The sequence below is a fragment of the Drosophila suzukii genome, chromosome 4, assembly GCF_043229965.1.
Source record: "Drosophila suzukii chromosome 4, CBGP_Dsuzu_IsoJpt1.0, whole genome shotgun sequence".
Taxonomy (NCBI): Eukaryota; Metazoa; Arthropoda; class Insecta; order Diptera; family Drosophilidae; genus Drosophila; species Drosophila suzukii.
The window spans coordinates 640,181-657,971 of NC_092083.1; the positions used below are offsets into that span (position 1 = coordinate 640,181).

Genomic DNA, 17,791 nt, shown 5'->3' on the forward strand with positions numbered 1-17,791 from the left:
ATTTACTGTGGACGGAAGTCCAAGTAATGACGAAGCGCTTCAGGAGAGGGTACGAAGGCGACTCCTATATATAACCCTAGAATTGAAAATCTGCACTGATGGTCCGATCATAACGAGGGATAAATCAATCGAAATGTTTCCGAGATATCAGCATCCAAACGGATGTATACTTTCCGACGAATCTAGTACACCCTTTAACTCTACCAGTAACGGGTAAAAAAACTACGATAACGTAAGCACTCTAGGAGATTTGGGCCCCCAAGGCCATCGTATATATCGTGCACCCTTGTTTTTTTCAAATAATAGGCGAAATAAACTTTTTAAAAATACCTTATAATTTGGAGACAAATTTTAAAACAACATTTTAAATTAAATCAGGGCAGAACGCTATAGTCGAGTACCTCGACTATCAGATACCCGTTACTCAGTTAAAGACACCAAAGGGAGATGGAGATATGCAAGTAGCAAAGCGAGATTGTAATGCGCCACCTACCCGATCTCAACATATAGTTATGTGGGCGGTAGACAGATTTAAGCGTTATGGGCGTTAGAGTGGGCGTGGCAAACTTTTTGGGTCAATCGATAGGTATTGTCATTGTATATATTTATTGTATTGTATTGTATTGTATATATTTAAGTTAAAATTTTTTTCTATCATGAAAATTGGGGGCGCCACAGGCTTAAGCGGTTTGTGGGCGTTAGAGTGGTCGTGGCACACTTACGAAACAAACTTGCGCTGCGCAGGAATCTTTAGAATCTGCATGCCTAATCCCAGTATTGCAGCTTTAATAGTTTTCGAGATCACAGCGTTCATACGGACAGACAGAGAGACGGACATGGCTAGATCGACTCGGCTAGTGATCCTGTTCAAGAATGAATATACTTCAAATTTCAATTTTTTTTCAGTATTTTTAAAGCTTTTTTTTATAGATTTTGTGCGTTATTGCTTCGCAGAAAATCCACTTCAGCCAGAGCGAATACAACAAAACACGAAATGGATTCCAATCGGCTTTCGCCAAAGTGAAGACACGAGGGTAGGACTGTAAGTGAAGGAGAGTGCCTTAAAGTTATTTGTTAAATTGAAAGCTAGCATTGTCGACAATGAATTTGTATTGATAGTATTACATTGATAAAGCAAACAATATGAAATATGTTACTTTGTTCTGCAATGTATGCGAACAAATATACATGCACACATATATGTGTTTACATTTTTTTTGCTTATATTTTGTGTGTATGTTTGTATCCGTAGGTGAGCTTGGATAGGATATTCGTTTAAAAAATCCGAAAAATCCAAAGTTGGCTGTGATTATGCGACACAGCCAGAGCCGTACTAAGAAAGGTCAACTTATTAAAGTCTTTAGCCTGTGGAAAGGATTTTAAAACCACATAGAGAGGTTAAAAAGGACCCCGAAATCGATTGGAATACTTACATATACCCTTTCGAACCTTGCACCCCGTTCTTGACCTTTAAACTTAAATGATTTTTTCTAGCTGCCTAAAACTATTACTAAGTGCCTTTTAAAAGCTTTTGTGTGAATATCCTTTCTAAAGTCCTTCCTATCCTAAACTTGGATCTGTGACGGATAGATCTAAGGGTTGACATTATCCTTTTATGTGACTCTTTCGAACCCAGTGCTAGAATACGATTGACCCAGGTCCTGCAAATAAAAAATTTATTTTTAAAGTGTAACCAGTTTTATTTTAATTTAAGCTACTTTAACGAATTTCGGTTACAAACTTAGCAATATTCCAATGGGAATAGCAAAAAAAACTAAACAAATCGATTTAGTTATGCCAAAATAGCTAATTACAACACAAGTATGCAAATAATTTTGTTCAGGAATACGAGGCCAATATTTTGGTTTATAATTTTTGTAAGATTAAAATAAAGGAGTAACTTGTAAGGGACAGCGAACGAGTAATACTGTTTAATAAAATTAAATCCCACACAAATATTAGCATTGAAGATAGAGAAAAACATTGTTAAAGTTGAAAATGCTTGCTGTACCAATTATTTAGTTCATCACTGTAAAAAACTTTTGGTAAATTGACACTTGATTTGCTGATTGCCAATTTGGTTTGGCTTATTTGGAAATCCACGAAACATATTATATTAGTAAATTTTAAAAAGAAGGAAAGTCCCACCTAAGGCGTCCATGAAAATATATGGGAAAGAACATGTTTAATACATATTTCGCATTTTGAAAGTATAATACTATTACATAACATTTTTATTAAAACAATTTTTACACCATTGCCGATGGTATTATACTTTTGGATTGCAGTTTAACTTAATAATCATAATTTTGTGTATACCCTGATCAAGACAGAAATTCTTCCCGGTCGGGTGACTATATGCAATAGCTACCATTAGAAAAAAGGGTGATATTGCTAAAAAAATTATGTCTTTGTGACAGGTAGAAGAAACTGTTTCCGATCCTATAAAGAATATATTGTCAGGATCACTAGCCGAGTGTATCTATCCATGACATCTTGGAAAGTATAAAAGCTAGAAAGTTGGGTTTAACCATTTAGATTCTAAAGCGCAGCTCATATTTGTACCGGAGTGCCACACCCACTCTAACGCTACAATTGTTTAAAACGCTAAGGCCTGTATAGTGCCCACATTATTAAAGCTACAGAGCTTAAATTAGAATTCAAAATAAAATAACGACTTTTAAAATTTGTCTTTGTCATCTTCTGTATTTTACGTGTATATCGTGAATTTTAAAATGAACACAATCTATAGACTAATGTAGATGGGTATTGATAATAAAAACCACTTTCATTTAAATGTTTACAAAATATTCAAAAATGTGGGTGCTAGACGGGTTTAAGTGTTATAGTCGGTTGTGGGCGTGGCACCCTGCTGAAACAAACTTGCTCTGCGCAGGAAGCCCAAGAATCTGTATGTCAAGTCACAACCTTCTAGCTTTTATAGTTTCCGAGATCTCAGCGTCCATACGGACATGGCTAGATCGACTCGGCTAGTGATCCCAATGAAGACTATATATACTTCGTGGGGTCGGAAACGCTTCCTTATACCTGTTACATACTTTCCGACGAATCTAGTATACTGTTTTAATCTACGAGTAATGGGAATAAATTATTTATTATTTTATTTCATTGGTACCAAGCTGTTTGTCAACTGTCAACAAATAAATGAATATAATGAAACTAAAATTCAGAGAGACTACTTCTATACGCAGAAAGGAAAATCTACTGTGAAGCTCCGGCTAAATTAAAAAGTGTGCGTACCAAAAATCCATTGGTTGAGAAAAAACTACTGGGAAATTTCGAAATTAAAAATTCGTCGTTGTTGGGAAGAAATATATTTCTAAGAATACGCGTTCAATGACACCTTTTTTGTTAAGACCAGAGCTCCCAAAATGTGCTCAATCATTTTTCTCTAGCCTGTCAGCCTAAGCTCAAACAGGAATAAATTAAAAAGCTCAGACTCTGGTTCAGCAAAGACACTTTTTTTGTTTCACTCGTGTTAGGTGTTTGAACGTTACTAGATCAGAAACACATGAAAGTGACCCAAAATAACAGTTCGGACCGATGTCAAAACAGCTTACGTTTAGTAAATGAGCAATGTTCTTTGAACAGAGTTATAAAGTGTCTTTTTAGAATTTAAAAGAATTCAAATTTTTTAATACTGCTTCACAATTTTAAACATCTTTACGAAAATTGATTACAGTTTCAAATACAATTCAGCCGGAAGTCTTCGTTGCTATCGCTCTAATTATAAGTTAGCTCATAGTTTTTCACTGTAAGTTAGCATTATATAATTGTTTGAAATACGTTTTGTTTCGTGATACATTTGTTAAACAAACACGCCTCTTAACGAGGTAAAAATCGCACCTTTAACAAACAAAAGTTATAATATCAACTTTTGTGACGAAAATGTATGTACAACTTAAATGATTCCATGACCCTAAAATAGCGTTTGGATGCGCACAAACAAAATTTAATGTTGTCAAGTTTCAACCGAAATCCTTCTTCAGAAATAAATTAAATTAAAGCTAAAAATTCAAATTAAAAAAAGTATCATACCGTCCTAACGACATATGTATATCACAAGCATGTAGCTTTTTTTATAGCTGTTTTCCCGCCAAACTAGCGATGTTTTCCAAAGGGCAGTGTTAGATGATCTTAACTGGTAAATGTGACCATTTTTGTTGATTTATAACTTTAAAACGGATATTCTTACAACAATGTGTTGTTTGTCACAAGTTAAGGAATCTTAAGGGCTATACACTTTTAAATTTAAACCGAAATCGTTAGAGCCGTTTTAGAGAAACTTTTCCCCATAATTTTTAAACGATGGTATTAAGTCAAATCATGTTAGAAAAGCATACACAGCATTTCCAAGTTTCGGGTGTGCGAAATGTAGCTATTTATAGCTGCTTTCCAGCCAAACTATCGAGTTTTTCAAAAAGGTCGTAGAACTATAGTTTCTTATATTAAGTTGATTAACATCATCTTAAACTTTCAGAGCATTAAAACAACGTTTTGGGACTAACTGACAAACAAAATAAAATTTTCATTTTAAGAAGTCCCCCAAAATGTTTTGCGTATAACAAATGAGGTGTCATTCGACGCGTCTTTTAAGTAACGATACAACTGGGCTTGTGCATTTATCCCCAACGGCCCCAACAGATCAAATTTTCACTTTATATTTTCACTGCTCTTACTCCCAAGCTAATTAATTTTTTTAAAGTTTTGGTAAGCAATCCTTTTAGTTTTTGCGAATTTGTTCGTGTATATGTATATAGTAGTCGCCTTCTCGCACACTCTCCTGATGTATCGTCTACAGTGAGGAATATCACTGTTTAGAGGTAAACGGCCATAACTAAGAGGGATGATCCTCTGCTTCTGAAGAATTGGTTAAGTTTTATTCTTTAGGAGAGGAGTGAACTTAACTCCTTTCTCTTTACACCAACAAAACACCGTCTGTCTGTCCGTCCGTATAAACGCTAATACCTCGGAAACTATAAAAGCTAGAAAGTTGGGACTTGGCATGCAGGTTCTTGAGGTTCTGGGACAGCGAAAGTTTGCTTGATTAAGGTTCCACGCCCTTTCTAACGCCCATACGTCCACGCTAAAACCTTTTTTGAATATCAACATCTTCTTCGCCAAAAATTATTCAAATCGGACCATCCAGTTATAAGCAAATATTGAAATCGACACTAGGTGGCGCCGTTGCGGGGTGTGCAGTTGTGAACAGTCGCTTTGCTGCATGGTTTTATAGTCGATAGCGTTATCTCTTGTTATTATTAGAAAAGTCAAAACACATTTTGCTAGTTTCTGAAAAGCAAAGTGTCTCAGGAAAACAGGTTCCCAAATAGAGCAAACAGAAATGCTTAGTGTCTGAGCGAGACACTTTGAAAGAAAAATCACTCTGACACCTAGTAAAATGGGGATCATTTTTGGGAGCTCTGGTTAATACCCGAGACTCCCCTCAAAATGTATACCAAAAACAAGGTTCAAAACCAACATTTTTTTTGTTTGTCAGTTTGGCAGCAAAGTGCCACGCCAGTAACGCATACGTCTGCCTGGCGCCCACGTTTTTGAAGATTTTTTCAGGTAAATTGAATTGGATTGTACTGATCAAAACTTATTTAAAAGCTGAAAATCGTACCAATCGTATAATTATTTTAAAAATTATGATTAAGTTAAAAAGACTGGCATGTCAGTGTTACCGCTAACGTCCCACTTCTTCTTGAATAAAAACTCGTTAGGAGGTGTCTTCGCTTGATATATACATAGTTGAGAATACGTTACAGAAACAAGACCAAAGCTAAATGAAAACAAAAGTCTCAAAAGTTAAATCAGGAACATGATTTACAGGATCGAAAACGCTTAATTTTACTTCTATAGTTTAGCATGCGTATTTTTCAATGTACCATTTTTCTTAATGAGTATAGGGATACAAATTATTGCAATATTCTGTAGCACCTACATTTATTGGTTGTAATTACAATTTCTCAAGATTCTTCATTCCAGATGAAAAAGACTACCTATTTTGGCGAATGGGAGCGCTGCTCAATATATAAATCTCTAGAGATCTTTCTTTCACTAAACTATTCCAGAATATGGATATTAGCTTACTTTAATCGTGATATTATAAAGTTACGTTTCGTGTTTAACTACCGAAGAATAATCTAAAATTAAGATGTATATTTCCATATGATAACTAGTCTTTTCTAAAAAGCGTCGGTTGTCAATCAATATTGAAGTATGATATTCCTTGGCTTGAAATTTAATTCTTTACTGGTTCGCAGATTGGCTCAGCACATTCGCATTCCTCCGGCAAGAATTCGCCATTACTATATTCACTGCTTTTGTGAGCAACAGCTGATTGGCCCGGAGGTTCGTCAAGATTGGAGCTGTTTTGTGTTGGAAGGGTACTTGATGCTGTAGTACCTACCGCCCCTCCTGCCGGTACAGTGGTGCTGGCTGCCTGCGTGCGACTATATACGGAGCTGCTGGGCGCACCCTGAGTTCCAGCTGCAGCTGATCGCCTATAGACGGTGCTGTTCATGGTTAACTTGCGAACGTTTTTGTCCGGGTGAAAGACGAGGATGTACACCTTGGGTGAATACAGACAAACAAGAGCCACTGATGCACTCAGACTTATTGAAATACATAACGTAGTAGTTTGCACCTGAAAAATAAAATTGTTCAATTTAAAATTTTTAATTGGTTGTTCATGTAAACTTAAACAACTTAAAGCAGTAATAAACGCGGTAGACGATTCCAATTTGTAAAAGTGTATTAGTTAGAATTAAACTCGGAAGAGATGAATACTATAGCGGAAACAATCAGCTTCTGGCTTAAGTACGTTTTTGGGACTGTGAATAGGCTCTGTAAGATTTAATTTCGACTTCAGGTTTATGGGGTTTAAATATAAAAATATCAACTTAAACACTTTTACAGCAAACACACAGCAATTCGAAATCTATAAGTTACTAGCAGGACTTGTAAACATAAGTTGATCGTTTCTAGTTTTACAAAAATGAAGCCATACTTAAGGACCCTTTAAGCCAATATTGGAACCACTTAGTTTCCTGTATTTGTATACCCGTTACTCGTAGAGTAAAAGAATATATAAGACTCGTCGGAAAGTATGTAACAGGTAGATGGAAGCGTTTCCGACCCTATAAAGCATATGTATTCTTGACCAGGTTCAGTAGCGGAGTCGATCTAGTCACGTCTGTAGGAACGCAGGGATTAGGCATGTATATTCTATATTCCATTTGTACCGCTCCCATACGCCAAGTGTGGCCCCCCGTTAGGTTAAAATTGGTCAACAGTTTAAAGCTGGTTAGCTGAGTAACGGCAGTCAAGGCACTCGACTGTAGCGTTCTATTTAGTTGTTAAGTTCGAACATACACTTTAAACGAAAAAACGATCAACTATTGTTTAAATGCTCTGGTTGTTAGTACGATATCATTCATATGACTATTTTAAATGTTGTAGCAAAGTAGAAATAAACCAAAACAGTGCGAAAAAAACAAAAAAAAAAAGAAAAAATAACGAGCACATACCTCATAAGAATTTCCTGTTCCAAAGTATATGGGTACAAAAGCTAGCCAGATTATACAAGTGGTATACATGGTAAATCCAATAAACTTTGACTCATTAAAGTTTTCTGGTATTTTCCTGGTTTTAATTGCATAAACAGTGCAAATTGTGATGAGAATCATATTATATAATTGGGAAAAAAGGAAGGACATGTCTTGTATTTTGCACTTAAGGATCACTTCAGTTCGGTCTGGGTAATAGAAACGAGTTCCTGGTGGTTCAACTACCATCCAAATCATGGTGATTAGTACCTGTATTGCTAAGAAGTCACAATGTAATATTATTGTGTAGCTTGGCTTCAGTTGAATTTCATATCTTACCGATCAGAGAGGTTGTTATTACCACCTGTGATTGTGGACTTATATACTTAAGGCGCTGAGCTGATTTAGATGCGGAGTGAAATATTCGTGAAATTCGATTTGTTTTTGTTAGCAGAGCACTATAAATAATGGAGAAACCAACCCCAATGCCAAACCTCTGCAGAACACATGAGGCAATTGTTGGTTTAGCAATCAGCGCAAAGGTATTACAGTAACAGACCAAAATACCAAAGAGAAGAGTATAACTTAACTCCCGCCCCGACGCCCTTACCAATGGAGTATCATGATTTTTTGCAAATAGTACCATTACTATAATTGTCACAGCAATACCGAACATGGCTATGGCCATGGGAATTAGGGCAAATAACGAGTTCCATCGCATATACTGAATGTCTAAAGCATAACAGGAAAGCTTGTCTGCATACGGCCAAAGTCCTGGACCGCAGTCTTTACAGGTAAACTCATCATATACGTATTCGAATGATTCGCAGCTGTCGCATATCCAGCAACAGGTATCTCCCTGTAAGAATCAAGTTCATGAGAGAACTGAACTGTCATTTTAACTAAAATAAAAAATACCTGTTGTTTTTTTATCATCCCAACCTCACAAGGCAGTGAACAGGCGGAAGTTGGTTGCTCAGCTTCCTTATTCCATACAACTGTTTCAGAATTTAGTTGCAATCCATTAAACCATTTGCCAATGACCTGAAAAGTTTTTTGACAAGGGTAAGATACAATTTATTTTTCAGGTTATAGGATATTAATGTGAATGTTACTAATAAACCAGCATGGTAGCTAAGTTTGGCTAGCAGTAGTTCATATAAACATTAGTTTTTAAATTTTAATTCTTAACTAAAACAAATATGCATTTATTCATGAGAAATGCTACTGATTTTCAGAGGTTTGATATGAAATGACCAATTTTTTAAAGTCAAAGTCTAGTTTGAAAAGAAAATTATGCCGACTTTCTGACTATTATTAAACTTCCGAGCTTTATACAGATGATGTTAATTTAAAACAAGTGAGAACGCTATAGTCGATGTTATCGACTACCAGATACCCGTTACTCAGCTAAGTCCACTGGGAGCACAAGTAGCAAAGCGCCTAACTTTTTAATAAATGGCCCGAATTGAAAATTTTTTGGCATGACATTGATAATTAAAACAAAATATCATTTAAATGTGTAGAAAGTATTAAAAAATTTGGACCGTTATTATTAGCGTTGGACGGACAGACGGGCATGGCTAAATCGACTCGGCTAGTGATCCTAATCAGGAATATATACACTTTATAAAGTAGGAAACGCTTTCTTCTACCTATTAAATTCTTTCCGACGAATCTAGTATACACTTTTACTCTACGAGTATCGGGTATAATGACCGTGTGGGTAGAACCAACCAATATTTTGCTGAAGCGAACCGAATGAATAAATTTTAAATATAATTTTTATTTTGTCGAATATAAAATTGTTTTTGGTCAGAAAAGTTGATATCACACCATTTGTATATAGAAGGTCCGATTGTCACAATTATACCTCGTTAAGAGGTCTTTTGTGTGATATATTAGAGGGGAAAAAAGGACACTTAAAGAGCAAGATTGTAAGTGTACAAAAAGTTAGGTTCGACACTTTTTTAAACAACTTCCTGAGAAACAAAAGGCTTTTTAAAAAATGGTATAATAAACGTTTTCAAATTCAAAGTGCATAAGCAAGCAGCAAATGGACTGTTACCGAGATTAGACACGCGCGCGCCAAAAGCGTCTATTCCTTAATTTGATTAAAACTTTGTAAAACATATACACCATTCCTGATTAGCATCATTAGACGAGCCAACATAAAAATTGTTAAAATCATTTTTTTTGTTTTCGAATAATGTCCTATTGGTTGTGGACCTCTTAAAGATTAAATGAGCTCCCAATCTGAAGTAGTAGTATTCTGTAATAAATAAATTAGTGCACAAACAATGGGAGGCCTTGGAGGTCCTTAAAGGCCCCAACGTTTAATAAAACTACTCATACGACACGTAAAAATGTTTATTACTTTCCTTAGTTTCATAGTAAGAAGCTCATGTTTGGTTCAGCCAAGCGCTAGGCCCACACGCCCAAAACGCTAGTCTGTCTGGCGCCCACAATCTTAAAGATTGTTTTGCTTATCAATACTCAGCTAGATGACCAAACAGACTATTAGTTAAATGGCAATAAATGTAACCGTCGCTAGGCGGAGCTCGTGTGTGATTTCGGAATCAGTCGTGGTTCCCTGCTTATGTTCATCTCCCGCTATTTTCGTTAAACTGCATAACGGGTATCTTATAATCGAGGAACTTGTTGGACAGATAATGTGTTTCGTATAAGCAAAATGTGTATTGATATTATAGTCGTACCTTATACTGATATCCCGAAGAGTTTTCCAAACGTTGATAGTTTAAAATATCATACCTTGCCAGTCCATCGCCCTGACGATCAAATTTGACTTCGCTGCCAGCAAGATCTTTTTCGGTTAAATCCAATCGTGATTGAAGAGTTAATAACAAAATAAGAAGAAGCGAAATAGTCGAATGCCTCGACCATCAGATGCCCGTACTCAAATTCAAAGTTAAATTCAAAGAAAACTGTAGGGCATTTTAGCGCGACACACAACATTTGATAGATTCCCTATCTTTATGTCGCCAGGCTGACGACCATTCGATAGATACCCTATCTTTGTGTCGCCAGGCTGACGACCTGTTCATGTTTTTACGTATGTTATCATCGTCAGGCTATAGTTGATATAGCCTCAGGAATCTGGAAGTCTGAAGTATGCAGTGTGTAAGGTGTCGGGCCTTGTACACTGTCCTGGGGTACACCGGCTAGGATTGCCCTGTTTAACTTAGTCAAATATCTTAAGATAAACAATGCGATTGGTACGGTTCTTAGCATTGAGTTAGGTAGTCTTCCGTAAAATCTTTAAAAATGTGGGCGTCACACAGACATTAGCGCTATGTGACACTCCGCTGAATCAATCCTTAAGAACACCCACAATCTGTGTGCCTAATACCAACATTCTCAACAACGTTCATACGGACAGACGAACATGGCTAGATCGACTCGGCTAGTAATCCTGATCAAGAATATATATACTTTATAGGATCGGAAACGCTTCCATCTACTTGTAACATACTAACATACGAGCGACGGGCATAAGTATTGAAACAAAAAGGAAGTACCCAACCTATGAATGAGACGTTTAACAAGTAATTGTTGTAAAAATCCTTTCCGTCATAATTTGCCATGTCGGGACATGCCTGCGACTTCGAATCAGTTGATAGTTTTCTGTACCACACAGACTCACTATGTTGGTGCTTTCTCTGTTCAGACGTTTGGTCGCTTTGTGTGTTACAACGATCATTATGTAAATTATGCAGTGCGTAGGCAAATGCGTATACAGCGTCCACAACAAATTGAGTCTTGGACTCCTGCTCGTATCTGTAAATAAAAGAATTAAAGAATTAATTATTACTTTGGAGGGCAGTAGACTTAGTGACTAAGCGCACCGGCAGAAAATGCGAAGGCGACTACTATATGTATGTACACGAGAAATTGAAGATGTGTTATGGTTCGATCATAACAAGAAATGTCGGTCGGAAGGGATCTCTTTAATTTGGAGAAGAAAGTATTATTTTTAAAATTGGATCTGCGGCCTGTCGCCATCTGACTATCAGATATAACTCCAACGACAAATTTGAAAATGAATTTCTAGTGTACTATTTTCGGATTCTGACCACATAACCCCCACCTAGCTGGATGCTCACTAGGGCTGGTCTATTTGTATGGGGCCGAAAGAAGTGATTAATCGTATCGGTGGAATGTAATCTTAAAGGATTCTAAGCAACATCGCCGAACAAACTTATGGTCCGAAATGGTGTTTGACCCCCCAAATACTAAAGAACTTTTTATTGAAAAAAATATAATATTTGTATTAAAACTAGCTTTTTCGCCCCGACATTCTCCGCGTTTAAGAAACTGTTCTTAAAAGTGGGAGAAAACCATTTTGTCTCCACAAAATTATTATAAGCAATCGAAATATTAAGAAAAAGGTTGTTTTACGTTTTTTTCACAAGTTATGGAGGTTTTAAATATTAGTTAGGTTTATGATTTCTTCTTTTCATAAACTTAATTTCTGTAAAAAAAACTCGCGGTAATATAAAGACTTTAGGTGCAATGGGGCATGTTAAATCGTTTATTTTGCTCCTTAAATATTTGTTTGAAGCAGTTTGGAGACTTTGGGGGACATTTCGAATCTTAGTGGTTTGTAAAATCGGCTGATCTAGCTCTTAAGTTTTGGGCTGTTCACGTGTCCCTTTAATTATCGCCTTTTTAAAATATATATTTTTATAGGTTGTAAACATAAACAAGAGAGAACGCTAAAGTCGAGTGTCTCGACATAGTACCCGTCTCACATCAATTGGGCGGGGTAAAAGACAACTGGGCTAAGATGTTTGTTACATTCAAATTTACAGAGGGTTCAAAAGGTATGTCGAAAAGGGTATCAGTTATCATTTAATGGTTGTAAAATGTTCTATATTTTTTTAAAACTGATGTATAATGTCCTTCATTTAATAAAATTTCTTGGTGAAATATGGCACTTGCTAAAATATATCTTTTATTTTCAAATATAAGCTCACTTTGTGAGGCGTTTGTTAAATTAAAATTGGTTATTATACCCGTTACTTGTAGAGTAAAAGGGTATACTAGATTCGTCGGAAGGTATGTAACAGGCCGAAGGAAGCGTTTCCGACCCCATAAAGTATATAAATTCTTGATCAGGATCACAAGCCGAGTAGACCTAGCCATGCACGCCCATTTGCACGCCCACTCTAACGCCCATAACGCGTACATCTGTCTACCGCCGGTAGGTGGCGCTTTTTCATCTCGCTTTGCTGCTTGCATATCTCCATTTCCCTTTGGTCCCATTAGCTGAGTAACGGGTATCTGATAGTCGAGGGGCTCGCTACATCGACTAAACTAAGTGAGAAAACAAGTACGCGCCCTAAATTTTCTATTAAGGGCTGACATTGTAAATAGATTCAGCAATGTGCACACTCGCTATCTTCAATATTTTTTCAATTTTGAGCAACTACGTTTTTTGATATTTGTTTATTTGGCCTATAATCGCAGTTAGAGCATTTTAAAGACATTACAAGCTTATGTACAAATAATTGTTTTATTCCTGCTAGGGAATGACACTCTAATAGTTGTCGCATAAAATCTCCGCTGTCCTACTGTTCTATGTTGTCAAAAATTCTTGATCGTAAATCTGAAATATTAATGTTTGTCCCCATCGTTAAAGGGTTTGTATAATTCAAGAATGATGCTTTCAAAATTTTACTATTTTGATCTTTAAATACTGATTCCTTTATCAATCTAATTTTTACAAGGCATTGAAAAGCAGAGTTTGCATAACAAGCATTATTTGGTTTTTCCATACCACGTATATTATGTAAAATTGCTTTATTATCACTTTTTTTTTACTTCTTATATTCTTTTTTAATACAGAAGGCTCAATAACAGCTGCTGTTTGTCGACTGAAATATATGTTTTGATCTGAAAAATTTGTGTTTTTTTTTAGTATTACAAACCAAATGTGTTAGATCTTCTCTATATTTACTTCTTAATCGATTGTATTCTATAATAGCACCACCATTTGTCTTAATGCTTTTCGGATTAAGGTTGAGAATATGTATTTATTTATTTATTTATTTACTTACCTTTTTATGAATTTATTTATTTATGTATTTATCTTTTTATATATGTATTTATTTATTTATGAATTTATCAATGAATTTATGTATTTATCTGTGTATTTATTTATTTGCTCAAGTTTTTATTTATTTATGTATTTATCTATGTATTTATTTATTTATTTATGTTTGTATGTATTTATTTATGTATTTATTTTTTATTTATTTGCTTATTGATGTTTGAAAGACGTAAATAGTATTTCGAAATACCAGTCAAATATAGTTTGGATACGCATAAAAAAGTTAAATGCTCAGGCAGTGTTCTGAACTGGTAAATGTGGCCATTTTTTTTAGTAATAACTTTGAAACGGGACTTTTTACAGCAATGTGTCGTACGTCAAAAAGTTGAGGAATCTCAAGAACTATACAGCTTAAAATTTAATCTGAAATCGTTAGAGCAGCTTTTTAGCAATCAGAAACAAAGCTGAAAAAAATAGGAACAAAAAAAACTTTTCCCCATATTTTTTAAACGGTTGTATTTATACAAATCATGTTTAAAAAACGTAAATAATTTTTTTAAATACTTTTCTAACGACATATAGCATATAGCAAGTTTTTCGAAAAGTGGTAGAACTAAAGTTTCTTATATTAAGCTGTCTAACATCATCTAAAATTTCCATACACTTTTACTCTACGAGTAGCATACATATATAAAAACAAGGAAGAACGATATAGTCGAGTACCTTGACTATCAGAAACCCGTTACTCAGCTAAAGGGACCAAAGAGAAATGGAGATATGCAAGCAGCAAAGCGAGATTGAAATGCGCCACCTACCCGCGATCTCAATATACGGTTAAAGTGGGTGTGGCAAACATTTTTTTGGGTCAATCGATGGGAATTGATTGAATTGGACAACTCAATGACAAGTTATAAACAAAAATAAAATTATATTTTGCAATTCAATCGAGATTGCACACCACATGCAGAAAACAAGCTGTATTCACTAATACGCCGCCAAGCCGCTAGGTGCGCTATAGGCTAGTTGGCTAGGTGTGTTAGTGAAAAAAGCAAAGTTGCTTTAAGCACATCTCCTTCCCTCTCGCAATCCCTTAAGCTGAAAACCGGGTCGAATCGACTATAGCGTTTTCTCTTGTTTTTTATGTAAAAATCGGGCGCCTTGGTCATATAGCTGTAATAGAAACTATCGCTATATTTATATACAAATCTTCCGAATATATGATATTAAACTACACAATACCCAAAAATTTATGTTGAAAGATGATAATGAAAAACTTTGTTTTTAACATAAATAGGCCTAATTTGTGGAGACGTTTCTCTGGACTTCTTGGAAAAAGAGTTGGGTAATCCTAGCACCCCGCCTTCCACAAAGGAGGTGATTGCAACAGTCCTCCGTGAGTACTCACATACTAAAAGGAATTCAGTGGCCACGGGGGATCACAACATTTTTCCTATCCTTTTTTTTTCCTGTCCTAAACAAAATGCTAGGGTTAGGAAATTCAAAACTTTCTTTAATAGTTCATATCGTAGCCTCTGGCGTGTTTTCAGCTATTTTAACCAAAATATGTTTCGTCATAGAAATCTCTGCGTATTGTAATTTTTGGATTTGGATTAAGTTGATATTAAAAAAAAAATTATCCTTGATGAACCCCGATTTCTGTAGAATTTGCATGAAGAACTTGGCTGTGATGTATAAATAGCTGTATTTGTTTTTGAGTTTTTAAACCAGTCCTTAACGGGTAAGTGGTGGGTTAATCTTATTCTAGACAATTTTATCCTTCATTTGGTAAATATTCATTTACCACTGAATAGCATCACTTAAGCTGTGACCCCTTACAAATCAAAAAATCATGTTTACTATTTTGCATAGTTAAAAAAAATTATTTTTCAGTCCTCTTTCTGAATAAATTTGTGTCTAAGCTTGATTTTATGTGTTATGCTGACGTTTAACATCGTCTTTGGAAACACTTCCTAACATTTTAAGGTTTTATAAGGTGTTTGGCCATATTTTGCCTATTTAATATTTATAACCTTTACACGTAAAGAATTTGTCAGAAAGGAAGCGTTACCGACCCTATAAGGTACTTGACCCTGTATATACTTGAGTATGGTCTCCCGTCTGGAGTCCCCAAAACGGAATTCATGATGATCGTATCGAATCTGTACAGAATAATTTTTTTCTACTTGCTTTAAGGCGCCTAATCTGGAATTCAAACCTAATTTTACCTTCTTAGTCTAGTAGATTACTTCCAATTAAGTTACCCTCTCTAGCCAACCCCAGAACGATGGTTGGAACAGTCTTTATTTATGAACTTATTCGAGGTGAAATTTAAAGACCCGACTTGGTTAGCCAGCTAAACTTTTCGTTTCCATGGAGACTAACAAGAAATTACGTTCCCCTAATTTTGTATCGTTGTAGATATAACTAACTGTGACTTGCATGAACGTTTCAGAGTATTATGTTCTGACTATAATAGACTTTATCTTATTATCTCAAAATACGACTCTCAGCCGTTCTTGAAACAATTAATATTACATTTTCCAGCACGCGAATTCGTGCCGTACGACAGAAGGCAGCGCAGTGTATATTGATTGAAATCACTAGCCGAGTCGATATATCCATGTCCGCCTGTCTGTCCGTCAGTATAAACGACGAGGTCTCGGACAGTAGAACATAAAAATGTATCAAAGAATATTTATTTTGACGTTGGTTATAAGGGAGTAACGGATATATCATAGTCAAGATAGTCGACTATTGCTTTCATTCCTGTTTATATTTAATTTGTTCACGTTTTAGCTCGTATAATCTGCAAAAATTCCTAAAACCTAGACTTCGCTTCCGTTTTCGTATTTATACATATTCCGTCCTTATACCCGTTACGCGTACACTAAAAGGTATACTAGACTCGTCGGAAAGTATTGAACAAGTAGTAGGAAGCGTTTCCGACCACATACAGCTGCGGCAAATAAAAAACAAGGAAGAACGCTATAGTCGAGTACCTTGACTATCAGATATCCGTTACTCAGCTAAGTCAGGGACCAAAGGGAAATGGAGATATGCAAGCAGCAAAGCGAGATGAAAAAGCGCCACCTACCGGCGGTAGACAGATTTACGCGTTATGCGCGTTAGAGTGGGCGTGTCAAATTTTTGGATCAATCGATAGGTATTGACGAGACCAATACATTTCATTTACAACTTTGTATCTAGCATAAAAATTGTGGGCGTCACAGGTTTTCGCGGTTTGTGGGCGGTAAAGTGGGCGTGGCAAACTTTTTTTCTATCTAGCATCAAAACTGTATGAGCCACAGTTTTGGGCGGTTTGTGGGCGTTAGAGTGGGCGTGGCACTCTACTGAAACAAACTTGCGCTGCGCAGGAATCTGCGTGCCTAATCCCAGTATTGTAACTCTCATAGTTTCCGAGATCTCAGCGTTCATATGGACAGACGGACAGACGGACATGTCTAGATCGACTCGGCTAGTGATCCTGATCAAGAATATATATACTTTATGGGGTCGGAAACGCTTCCTTCTGCCTGTTACATACTTTCCGACGAATCTAGTATACCCTTTTACTCTACGAGTAATAATAAGTATAATTATATTGTAATAGTAATCTATAATACATAAAAATAACATTATAAGTAAATTCAATTTACATAATTTTACTATAAGCAAATATTTCATTTTTATAAAACATTAGTTTTTTTTTCGATAAACAATAATACTCCTAAAATATTAGGGCATTCACATGTCGCTGCTCCACGAACATTTTTCCTCCGAAATGTTAGTTGCTAGCCGAACATAACGGAGAGACGCAAAAAACAACTAACGGACCTGCCGAAATTTCTCTCTGCGAGGGCGGAGTGCAGGCAGATTATATGACAAAGAAAGAGAGGGAACCTTCAAATACCTGCCTATCTTTGTTGCACGACCTTTTTCGTAGGTAGTCTTCTTCAGTAAAATCACTTCCGACCACTGCTTCGATTTGGACACTGATTAGAATCTAATCATTAGATGTATGGCCACCCGCACCAAAGTTGTAGCAATGTACCTTTCTTTGCATGGATGCCTCTTTATGAGGCACACCTTCTTTGCCTATCAAGTATTTTGACTTGTCTTTATAATTTTTAGGGTTTCCCGATTT

The 17,791-nt window shown here is 35.9% G+C and overlaps 1 protein-coding gene across 4 annotated transcripts in view; it reads right to left on the reverse strand.

Annotated features, from left to right (window-relative positions):
* Positions 1–308: 308 nt before the first annotated feature.
* Positions 309–17,791, reverse strand: part of mGluR (metabotropic Glutamate Receptor) — a 34,554-nt gene continuing 17,071 nt past the window's right edge. For 3 of the 4 annotated variants that reach the window (XM_070997193.1, XM_036822741.3, XM_017088725.4), the window contains 6 exons: positions 11,119–11,372; positions 10,292–10,398; positions 8,493–8,618; positions 7,914–8,433; positions 7,557–7,852; positions 309–6,673 (listed from right to left, as the gene is read on the reverse strand). In XM_070997193.1, the coding sequence (XP_070853294.1) occupies positions 6,269–6,673; positions 7,557–7,852; positions 7,914–8,433; positions 8,493–8,618; positions 10,292–10,398; positions 11,119–11,372 (1,708 nt within the window). In that variant the 3' untranslated portion in view covers positions 309–6,268. Of the gene's footprint in view, positions 6,674–7,556; positions 7,853–7,913; positions 8,434–8,492; positions 8,619–10,291; positions 10,399–11,118; positions 11,373–11,440; positions 11,613–17,791 lie in introns of those variants that run through there. The other variant, XM_065867426.2, reaches the window with a different exon arrangement.